The following is a 12,749-nucleotide window of genomic DNA, read 5'->3' as shown; positions in this document are numbered from 1 at the left end:
CGTTGCGTTGTTGTTGCTAGTAGTACTTACTAGAGATTATTATTTGATACTTGATGTTCAAGTGAGATTACTCTGGGGGCCCATAGCCATGGTGTAAGAAAATGAAAAAAACTAAATTCAGACGTTTATGACCCCACCCAGGCCAGTGGACTACAAGCATGCTTTGACTATTCACGTTCATGTGGGCTAAGGAAAAGTCAATAACCTTCTTACATTTAATACCGAAATATAATGACATGAGTACACATAATCTGACAATTAGATGTGCGTAAGCACGCACTAATATAATCATTATGCATGGGTCCACGGACGTTTACTGAATTTTAGATATTTAAGGCTACTCACAGTATCAGAAATAATGTGGCATGCATCCTAACACAAATGCTAATAGTAAATAAGCATCGTAATTCTCAATTGCAAGGGACTTCTTGTTCTCTGGTGCTCAAAGTTCACTTGAGTGTACAACACATGGTCTTAGCTGGGTTTGTAGTAGCTGGACGGCAGCCAGGTGTATGGGCGTGACTCAGTGTCTCTTCATGCAATGCACCACGTCCTCCACGTCAGGTCAGTCCGTCTGTGCTCGCGTTTCCTACAATTGCGTTGAGTCAATCACGCCAGAAGCACGTCCTCAGTATTCGCACATGCTGCACCAGGACACACAAGCTGCTTTCCTCACCTCTCGTACGCTCTCCGGGATTTCTTTGAATGCTATACCCCCAGGCTAGGTAACTGTCTCCAAGTAGGTAGAGTAACTTGCCCCATGAGCTGGGTAACTGTCTCTAAGGAGGTAGGTTAACTTGCCGCCAGAGATGGGTAACTGTCTCCAAGTAGGTAGGCTAACTTGCCCCCAGAGCTGGGTAACTGTCTCCAAGGAGGTAGGCTAACATGCCCCCAGAGCTGGGTAACTGTCTCCAAGGAGGTAGGCTAACTTGCCCCCCAAGCTTGGTAACTATCTCCAAGGAGTTAGGCTAACTTGCCCCCCAAGCTTGGTAAATGTCTCCAAGTAGGTAGGCTAACTTACCCCCTGAGCTGGGTAACTGTCTCCAAGGAGGTAGGCTAACTTGCCCCCAGAGCTGGGTAACTGTCTCTAAGGAGGTAGGGCTAACTTGCCCCCAGAGCTGGGTAACTGTCTCCAAGTAGGTAGGCTAACTTGCCCCCCGAGCTGGGTAACTGTCTCCAAGTAGGTAGAGTAACTTGTCCCCTGAGCTGGGTAACTGTCTCTAAGGAGGTAGGCTAACTTGCCCCCTGAGCTGGGTAACTGTCTCTGAGGAGGTAGTGTACTGAACTGACCCACAACTCCGTCTCGTCTGTTTACTGCGTGACTTGAAATCACGTTGGGTTACCAAGGTGGTCTTTACAGTTTCCCTGTTTAATTGATTCACAGTGTCGCTTTGTCACTTTTCCACTCCACGTTCGCACTTTTCCGCACTCGATACATTTTTATGGTGACGTTACTTGGAATTGAACCACTGTATGTTTGTAATTGAGCTCCGTAATTAGTAAACTTTTGCACTTGGCATTTTCCTACATGGAAACTGCAGTGATCACATGTGCGGTGCAATTTGATTTCTATAATTAACCTACAGCTATACTCATGATGCATGCCATGGGTTATTTTACGTACTAAATCCTTTTATTATTCTTACAATATGATACATTGTTCCTTCCTAGCTAAACAATATTACAAGAGTACCCATATGTGGCCTTCTTTCCCCCACCCCCCTTCAGGAGGGATGTGATAGGGGTCAGTAGGTGGCTGTCGGCCCCTCGTGTTGACCCGGGGCACCGTTCAACACTGTGGGGTTGCCAACATATGATCTCCCTCCTGCATATAGTGGCTCTAGTAATAATGTATATTCTTAATTGCAAGATGTAGTATTCCCAACATATCAAAAAAAGTATGAGTCAAGGATACTATACAGGTTAGATAGATGTGACAACACTGGCGACCATCTGGTTCCTTGTTGATTCCGTTTATGTTTGTTTTCTGCTAAAAGTTTATGTGCACAGTCAGATCTCGCCTTGTCCAACAATTCTATCCTCTTACATATATATATATATATATATATATATATATATATATATATATATATATATATATATATATATATATATATATATATATATATATATATACACAGGTATTATACATGAAAATGAAATACGATAAGTTCCCATCGCAATTTGATGTGATGTTCACATCATCAGGGGAGATACAAGAATAAGATATAGAACAGTCAGTTGATATACAAGCAAGAGACGTAGATAGGACGCCATTCGTAAACAAGTGTCACCGGATGGTGGTGTTCGGGTACCTATCGTAAAGTTTTATTATGTTGACAAGAAAGGAAACTGTTTACAAAGTTTGTCTACAATAAAACTATCCAATTTGTATAGACCTTCACTGATATTAATGTTACAAATCTTTGTGTATTTAATAATAGAAGATTCAATTATGTTTCCCTTGGTACAGGAGTTAGTTGATAAATGAGTTGGTATTACTCCAGTCAATACAATTATCATAAATTTTAACATGATTAAACAAGGCATTTTATTCTTGTCCTGTTCTTATTCTATATTTTTGTTGCATAAGTCTAACATTAAGATCCTTACCAGTCTGCCCAACGTAGAAAGAATGTTTTAGATGAGGAGTGTGACAGCCTTCCATCAGATAAAAACCCAAACTTTATATAGTCCGATTTTGCAGGCCCTTGATTTTTAACATACCGTTTAAATTAGCTGTAGATGCCGGTAATTTAGGAGCTGGGAGGACGAAGAATATATCTATCATCCTTTAAGCTATTTTAGTAAGAAAATTATTCAAGGCCAGATAGATTACTCTACTATCGAAAGAGAACTTTTATCATTATTACTTGTGTTACAACACTTTCATGTAAATATGTGCCCTTCAGGCAATCCCGCTCTTAAAGTAAGAAAATAGGAATGGCAAAAGGCATACAGCGTGAACCTTTTTCCCATACTGTGAGAAGCCTGACACATGTGACATGACAAAAATGAGGTGCTCAACTTTTATCCTGGTCACCCACTTTACAACCAAAGTAAGTTCATTGCATTTTTAATGTGGGATGTGAAAGGACGTTTTTGCGATATGAATGTCAATTCACCTCAGATGTAGCGAAGATTATTCGGAATATTTACGCACTTCCTCGGCATTATAATGGTGGATGGGGTATCAACACAACAGTTGAATACACACAAGCACAATCTCTCAATTGAGTGAAAAGACGCCGTTTACACAATGAGTTCTCACCTGCAACTGAGAGAGAACTGCTACTCAGGATTGGCCACTGTTTGAATGTCCCAACATTTCCAGTCGTGTTTCAGCAGGCCCCTGGTGACTCATTTATCTAGGCTTGTGCTTTCAAAAAGATGTTTTTGCACTTCAGAAACATTGTTAGGGAGATGTTAGGGAGATGTCCGCTATATATCGTTATTACTTATATATCGTTAGTACTTGATGTTAGGGATCTGTCTTCTATATGTTGTTAGTACTTCATGTTAGGGATCTGTCTTCTATATGTTGTTAGTACTTGATGTTGGGCATATATCTTCTATATGTTGTTAGTACTTGATGTTAGGGATCTGTCTTCTATATATTGTTAGTACTTGATGTTGGGCATATATCTTCTATATGTTGTTAGTACTTGATGTTAGGGATCTGTCTTCTATACATCGTTAGTACTTGATGTTAGGGATCTGTCTTCTATACATCGTTAGGACTTGATGTTAGGGATCTGTCTTCTATATGTTGTTAGTACTTGATGTTGGGCATATATCTTCTATATGTTGTTAGTACTTGATGTTAGGGATCTGTCTTCTATATGTTGTTAGTACTTGATGTTAGGGATCTGTCTTCTATACATCGTTAGTACTTGATGTTGGGCATATATCTTCTATATGTTGTTAGTACTTGATGTTAGGGATCTGTCTTCTATACATCGTTAGTACTTGATGTTGGGCATATATCTTCTATATGTTGTTAGTACTTGATGTTAGGGATCTGTCTTCTATACATCGTTAGTACTTGATGTTAGGGATCTGTCTTCTATATGTTGTTAGTACTTGATGTTAGGGATCTGTCTTCTATATGTTGTTAGTACTTGATGTTAGGGATCTGTCTTCTATATGTTGTTAGTACTTGATGTTAGGGCATATATCTTCTATATGTTGTTAGTACTTGATGTTAGGGATCTGTCTTCTATATATTGTTAGTACTTGATGTTGGGCATATATCTTCTATATGTTGTTAGTACTTGATGTTAGGGATCTGTCTTCTATATATTGTTAGTACTTGATGTTGGGCATATATCTTCTATATGTTGTTAGTACTTGATGTTAGGGATCTGTCTTCTATACATCGTTAGTACTTGATGTTAGGGATCTGTCTTCTATACATCGTTAGGACTTGATGTTAGGGATCTGTCTTCTATACATCGTTAGGACTTGATGTTAGGGATCTGTCTTCTATACATCGTTAGTACTTGATGTTAGGGATCTGTCTTCTATACATCGTTAGTACTTGATGTTAGGGATCTGTCTTCTATACATCGTTAGTACTTGATGTTAGGGATCTGTCTTCTATACATCGTTAGTACTTGATGTTAGGGATCTGTCTTCTATATGTTGTTAGTACTTGATGTTAGGGATCTGTCTTCTGTATGTTGTCAAATATTGATGTGAGGGATCTGAGTTCTGTGTATTATCAGTACTTGATGTTAGGAAACTGACTTCTGTATATCGTCAGTACTTGATATTAAGGGTCTGACCTCTTTATATCGTCAGTACTTGATGCTCAGGATCTGTCCTCTATATATTGTTATTGCTTTATGTTAGGGATCTTAACTCTGTGTATCCTCAGTACACGATATTAGGCATCTGTCCTTTATATGTCATCAGTAATTAATGTTTCCTGTCTGCCCTCTACATATTGTCAGTACTTGATATCAGGGATATGTCCTCTATATATCGTCAACAAATAATGTTAGCGATCTGATTTCTATATATTGTCAGTATTTCATACTAGGAGTATAACCTCAAAATATTAATAATATAGTCTTTAAAGTATATAATCTGTGTGTAGAGTCATTATCTAACACTGATTCGAAAGTTTCTGGTGTTAAGAATCTCATGGCTATGTAATGTTCACATTATACGTGGAAGATCTGAGCTCCCTCTGTTGTCAACGCTTGATAATGATGATATCAGTTTAGTTTCTATGTATCAATTCTTGTAGATCATAGCTTCTTGTACATTAACAGTATTACCTTCAAAGTTTAATGTTAATATTCATTCTGTTATTATTTGCAGTTTCTGGTACTCACCTGAAGAACGTAATGTGTACCTCTAAGGGCTGACGAAGTGCCACATGAACGAAGTATAGTGTTGATACCAGCAGGAACATCATCACAGCAGTTACATACAATAGTATTACAATCAAATACAAAAAGAGCGAAGCAGGCCAGTGGAATTATCTGTAATGATTACAGCAGCAGCAGCAGTGGAAGTATCTAAAGGTCTCCAACAAGAGTAAGATTATATAGTAACAGTAATAACTGGATCAACATATTGATAACAATAAGTAGTTAATTGTAGGTTGAAAGATATTATGAACAGTCAAAACAGAGTGAGGAAAACTGTATTTTTTTTGGTACAGAGAAGGACTGATGTTAACGGTACCATAAGAGAGTTTACTTTATGATAAGGATTATTGTTACTTTTCAGTCAGAACTATTTATAACTATTATTAGAATTATATTATTACTTGTTAAGTTTCATTATGACAAGAACTGTTGTGAAGCTCAACTCATCTGTTCATGATATATGTTTACATTATGATACGCCAGTACATTTCGTGTTTCATATCTTTCTCTGTAAAACATCTTCTCACTACATGGCCAAGTTGAATTATTTATGATAACCATTCAGAATTGTTGTCAGATTGATTTATCACTAGTACCGGTGACAGCTCTGAACTGGTACTTTGTGAATAAAGTCAAAGATGTAAGTCCTTGTTCATATCTGTCAAAGGTGATTTTAGGACATGTAAGGAATGCTCATTTCGTCTCGCTAGATATAATCTTATGAATATGTATCATCCATTGCTGAAAATGGTGAGTGGCTTCACAACAGTATAAAACTTGGAATGTAAGAAGACCAGACAGGTGCATAAAGAAACACTATTGAATTTGTAATAGTATGAGTAAAGAAAAAAATAGTAATTTGGGATTTGATATAACTTGTGAACTACCATGGCTAACCTGTTTTGCTGAGAGTGTCCGCTGTATGGGTGTGGGTGACAAGGTGATGGAAGTACCTGACCTCAGCTGACCTAAACATAGAGACCAGAAGCCTCAACGCTCTCCGCCACTGACAACTAGCAGTTCATGTCACTACACTTGACCGAGTTGAGAATAGCGCGCTAAAATCCGATCTTGTGGTGCAAATGCCACTTGCCACATTAGTCAAGATTGTTCACTCCACTTGTGGTGTTCAGTCACTAAACATCGGGTTGTTATGGGCTACAACTCTCGACGAGATTTCATCATGGAGGGTAAACCAGCGTCAGGTTCATCATGTGACAAAGGATCCTTAAAAGATTCTGATATGAAAATGCATGTGCTTACGAACACAGGGGAGGAACCTTTCAAGTATTCCCAGAGCCAGGAAGGTTTTAGCAAACGTTATCAACTTGAGAATCACATGAAAGCTCACATGGGAGAGAGGCCATATGAATGCTCATATTGCCCAAAGACCTTCTCCATAAAGTGTAATTTAGTGCGACACATAGTTATTCATACAGGAGAAAAGAAATACAAATGTTTACACTGTGAAAAGACCTTCTCCATGAGGAGTAATTTAGTGCGTCACATGGTTATTCATGCTGGAAAGAAGTCATTTGAATGTTCACATTGCCAAAAGACATTCTTCCAAAGGGGTAATTTAGCGCGGCACATGGCCATTCATACTGGAGAGAAGTCATATGAATGTTCAGATTGCCAAAAGAGTTTTTCCTTGAGAAGTAATCTAGTGCGTCACATGGCTGTTCATACTGGAAAGAAGAGATTTGAATGTTCACACTGCCAAAAGAACTTCTCCAGGAGAAGCAATCTAGTGCGGCACATGGCTATTCATACTGGAGAAAAGCTATATAGATGTTTACATTGTCAGAAGACCTTCTCCATGAGAGGTTCTTTAGTGCGACACATGGCCATTCATACAGGAGAGAAGCCGTATGGGTGTTCACACTGCCAGAGTACCTTCTCAAGGAAGAGTGATTTAGTGAAGCACTTGGCTATACATACAGCAGCGAAGCCATATGAGTGTTCACATTGTCAGGAGAGTTTCTCCTGTAGGAGTAGCTTAGTGCAGCACATGACTCTTCATAAGGGAGAGAAGTTATATGAATGTTCACATTGCCTGAAGAGCTTCTCCCAAAGGGATAATTTAGTGCGGCATATGAATACTCATACATGTGAGAAGTCATATGAATGTTCACACTGCCAAAAGACCTTTTCCGAGAGGAGTAACTTAGTGCGGCACATGGTTCTTCATACTGGAGAGAGGCCATATAGATGTGATCATTGCCAAAAGACTTTCTCCTTTAGGAGTGATTTAGTGCGGCACATGGTTATTCATACAGGGGAGAAACTACATGAATGTCCAGATTGCCAAAAGACTTTCTCGGGAAGGAGTAATTTAGTTCGGCACTTGGCCATTCATAAAGGAGATAAGCCATATAGATGTTCACATTGTGAAAAGACTTTCTCCCAGAAGGTTAGTTTGGTGCAGCACAAGGTCATTCATACAGGAGAGAAGCCATATGAGTGTTCTCATTGCCAAAAGGCCTTTTCCAAGAGGGGTAACTTAGTGCGGCACATGGCTATTCATACAAGAGAGAAGCCATATGACTTAACATGATCAAAAAGAATTTTCACAGAGGAGGCGTTTAATGAAGTTTGAGTTCACTCATACAGGGGAGAAGCCATGTGAATAGTCACATAGCCAAAAGACCTTTTCGGAGAGATGTAGTAAAGCATATGAATATTCATACAAGAGAGTAGACATATGAATGTTCACATTGCTAGAAACACCTCTGAGACTGGGTAACCTAGTGTGGCACATGGCGATTCATACAGGAGAGAAGCCATATGATTTATATCGACAAAGGCCCTTTCTCAGAGGAGGCGTTCAGCTAGAAATTGTATGAATGCTCACTTAGCCAAGAGACTTCTCAGGGAAGTGGTTCAGTTCAACACATGTGCACATGATCATGCAGGAAAGAAACTATATTAATACAGTACTAAAACACCTTTTCTTGTAGAGTGATTCATTTCAGCACATCGCTGAATATACAAGAAAAAAAATTCACGGTGCCATGGCAAGTGAATATTCATATAGGATATGATTGTTCATATTGTTAAGGGACCTGGAAGAGTTCTTTATTGTAACATTTTCTGCGACTATAAAGTTCAGTGTATCAAGATTTCTTGCCAGTTGACAGCTGAGGATCACTTGAGGTATCTCCTATAGGTCTGGTAGTTCTGAGAGTGAAAGAAAAAGTTGATGATAGGGCAGAATCCATAACGTACTAGACGGATCACTTTCCAGATACAGAAGCAGTCAATACTGCCCTTCAGTCATTCACACAGGCTCAGACGGACGATATTGATATCGTTAAGGAAGATATTTACGTTTCTTTCTTAATCTTCGCGCTGGAGATGAGCAAAACACATTATTGGTTTCATTGGCATTAATACAGAACTGTATCAAAACCATTACCCATTCCCTGGGTCAGAAGACAGGGAAGACAAGATATCCCACAGACCATGAACTTGGCTGAGGATCCGTGTGAAGATATGTTACCTGTTCTGTGTACATGAACGTCACTCTGACATCTCCTTCTGTTTCCTATGAACACGAGAAATGCAGGTTTCATAATGTCATTCTTTTTTTGTATGATGATAGCATGCAAGGGACTACCCAAATGACTGTGATTATAAACTTTTATCTCAGTGATACAGCTATTCTTATCTATGGAATGAATATCTTTGTAATGGCATCAGTTGTAAAGAGCCTGATTATTTAATGTCAAACATATGTAGAGTGACATAATGGTGATAAAAAAATAATATAGAATTAGATAAGAAAATGGCTACACAGGTTAAACGTTACCTGACAAGATGTCTGTTCTGCTAAACACTGTTTTCATCGCACTTTACAACTGGTATGTCTTTGATATTTCAGGTTAATATTTTGTCATCACAATATACATGTAAGTTGCTCCATTTGGTGATGCATTCTCTTGTACATCAGTAAATGTGTGAAGTTGTAAAACTAGAATTATTTTCCTTTCCTACAGCTGTCTCAAAATGATAAATAATAATACAATAATGAAACGTGCAGCCATAATTAGGATGTCTCTATCGACATATATGTCACTCTGTTTGCGTATGGCAGGCAACATAAGCTGCTTACACCCAAATGATACATGAATACATTCTCACATTTCTCCAAAAGTCACCACTTGAGCATTGGTTTTATATTACTTTTTATTATATCTAACCGATGTTTCCCGCGTCAGCTAGGTAGCGCCAGGAAACAGACGAAGAATGGCCGATTCACTCTTATAGACATATATTTACATAAACGTCCATACACGCACATATACGTACATATACATACTCATATCAACATATATAATACGCAGACATTAAACATATATACACATGTACATATTCATACTTGCTTGCCTTTACCCATTTCTAGCGCCACCCCGCCCCACAGGAAACAGAATCGCTACCCCCTGCTTCAGCGAGGTAGCGCCAGGAAAACAGATAAAAAAGGCCACCCTCGTTCACACTCACTCTCTAGCTCTCATGTGCAATGCACCGAAACCACAACTTCCTATCCACATCCAGGCCTCACAGACCTTCCCAGACGTTTCATATGCCCTGGTTCAGTCCATTGACAGCACATCAACCCCGATATACCACATCTTTCCAATTCATTCTATTTCTTTCAAGCCTCTCAAACCGCCCTACAGGAAACAGCATCGCTACGCCCTGTTTCAGCGAGGTAGCGCCAGGAAATCAGATAGAAAACTCCACATTCGTTCTCACTCAGTATCTAGCATTCTTGTGTAATTCACCGAAACCACAGCTCCCTATTCACATCCAGACCCCACATACCTTTCCATGGTTTATCCCAGCGGTTTCACATAACCTACATCAGTCCATTGACATCACGTCGACCCCGGTATACCACATCGTTGCAGTTTACTTTATTCCTTGCACGTCTCTCACCCTCCTGTATGTTCAGGTCCCGAGCGCTCAAAACCACTTTCACTCCTTCCTTCCCCATTTAATTTGGTCTCCCTCTTCTCCTTGTTCTCATACATGTCTCTTACCCTTTCATTGCTTACTCGATCAAACCACCTCACACCACATATTGTCCTCAAACATCTCATTTCCAATACATCCACTCTCCTCCGTACAATCCTATCTATGCCTCGCAGCCATATGACATTGTTGGAACTACTATTCCTTCAAACATACCCACTTTTGCTCTCCTAGATAACGTTCTATCCTTCCACACATTCTTCATCGCTTCCAGAACCTTCGACCCCTCCCCCATCCTGTGACTCACTTCCGCTTCCATGGTTCCATCCGCTGCTAAGTCTATTCCCAGATACTAAAACACTTCACTTCCTCCAATTTTTCTCCATTCAAACTTACCTACCAATTAACTGGTCCTTCTCCCTACTGAACCTATTAACCTTGCTGTTATTCACATTTACTCTCAACTGTCTCCTTTCACACACTTTTCCAGACTGTTACCAACTTCTGCAGTTTCTCAAACGAATCAGCCACTAGAGCTGTATCAATAGCAGACAACAACTGACTCACTTCCCAGGCCCTCTCATCCACAACAGACTGCATAATCGCCCCTCTCTCCAAAACTTGCATTTACCTCCCTAATCACCCTATCCATAAACGAATTAGACAACTATGGGAACATCACACATCCCTGCCGCAAACCAACATTCACTGGGAACCAATTACTCTCTCTTCCGACTCGTACACATGCCATATACCCTTGATGAAAATTTCTCACTGCTTCTAGCAGCTTACCTCCCACGCCATATATTCTTAAGACCTTCCACAAAGCATTTCTATTAACTTTATCATATTCCTTCTCCAGATTCATAAATGCTACATACAAATCCATCTGTTTCTCAAAGTATTTTTCACACACATTTTTTAACGAACACCTGATCCACTCATCCTATACCACTTCTGAAACCACACTGTTCATCCCCAGTCTGATGCTCTCTTCATGTATTCACAATCTCATTCAGTACAATTTACCAGCTATGCTCAACGACCTTATACCTCTACAGTTTGAACACTCACCTTTATCTTTGTCTTTACATAATGACATTATACATGCATTCTGCCAATCTTCAGGCATTCCACCACGATTCTTACATACAGTTGGTAGCTTTACCAACCAATCAACAGCACGGTCACCCTCTCTCTTGATAGATTCAACTCCTGCCGCCTTGCCCCATTTCATCTTCGGCAAGGATTTCACCACCTCTTGTCTCTTCAACAAACCTCTCTCCATGACCCTATTACTTCCCCTCTCCTCTTTCACTAATAATCGTACTTCTTCATCCCACCACTCACTACCCTTTCTAATCAACCCACCTTCCACGCTTCTCATGCCAAAAGCATCTTTTGCGCAAGCCATCATTGCTTCCCTAAATACATCCCATTCCTACCCCACTCCCCTTACCTCCTTTTCTCTCATTTTTTTCCATTCTGTACTCAGTCTAAATATATATATATATATATATATATATATATATATATATATATATATATATATATATATATATATATATATATATATATATATATATATATATATATATATATATATGTGGAAGTCGAGAACACTATCTCGGATAGCAAAAATGGGTATGTTTGAAGGAATAGTGGTTCCAACAATGTTGTATGGTTGCGAGGCGTGGGCTATGGATAGAGTTGTGCGCAGGAGGATGGATGTGCTGGAAATGAGATGTTTGAGGATGGTGAGGATATTCCCCCAAAGGCCCAGTCCTCTGTTCTTAACGCTACCTCGCTAACGCGGGAAATGGCGAATAGTTTGAAAGAAAAAAGATATATCTATATATATATATATATATATATATATATATATATATATATATATATATATATATATATATATATATATATATATATATCATTTTTCTTTCAAACTATTCGCCATTTCCCACATTAGCAAAGTAGCTATATATATATATATATATATATATATATATATATATATATATATATATATATATATATATATATATAATTTTTTTTTTCTATACTTTGTCGCTGTCTCCCGCGTTTGCGAGGTAGCGCAAGGAAACAGACGAAAGAAATGGCCTAACCCCCCCCATACACATGTATATGCATACGTCCACACACGCAAATATACATACCTACACAGCTTTCCATGGTTTACCCCAGACGCTTCACATGCCTTGATTCAATCCACTGACAGCACGTCAACCCCGGCATACCACATCGCTCCAATTCACTCTATTCCTTGCCCTCCTTTCACCCTCCTGCATGTTCAGGCCCCGATCACACAAAATCTTTTTCACTCCATCTTTCCACCTCCAATTTGGTCTCCCTCTTCTCCTTGCTCCCTCC

General features: G+C 39.1%; 1 protein-coding gene across 1 annotated transcript in view; it reads left to right on the top strand.

The window, feature by feature from the left end:
• Positions 1-9,368, top strand: part of LOC139750362 (uncharacterized) — a 28,889-nt gene extending 19,521 nt beyond the window's left edge. The window contains exon 2 of the mRNA XM_071665072.1: positions 5,329-9,368. Within this exon, the coding sequence (XP_071521173.1) occupies positions 6,535-7,938 (1,404 nt within the window). The 5' untranslated portion in view covers positions 5,329-6,534 and the 3' untranslated portion in view covers positions 7,939-9,368. The remainder of the gene's footprint in view (positions 1-5,328) is intronic.
• Positions 9,369-12,749: the final 3,381 nt, after the last annotated feature.

This window comes from Panulirus ornatus, chromosome 9 (assembly GCF_036320965.1).
Source record: "Panulirus ornatus isolate Po-2019 chromosome 9, ASM3632096v1, whole genome shotgun sequence".
Taxonomy (NCBI): domain Eukaryota; kingdom Metazoa; phylum Arthropoda; class Malacostraca; order Decapoda; family Palinuridae; genus Panulirus; species Panulirus ornatus.
Note: the sequence above shows the minus strand (reverse complement) of the source record. Positions and strands in the feature narration are given on the sequence as shown.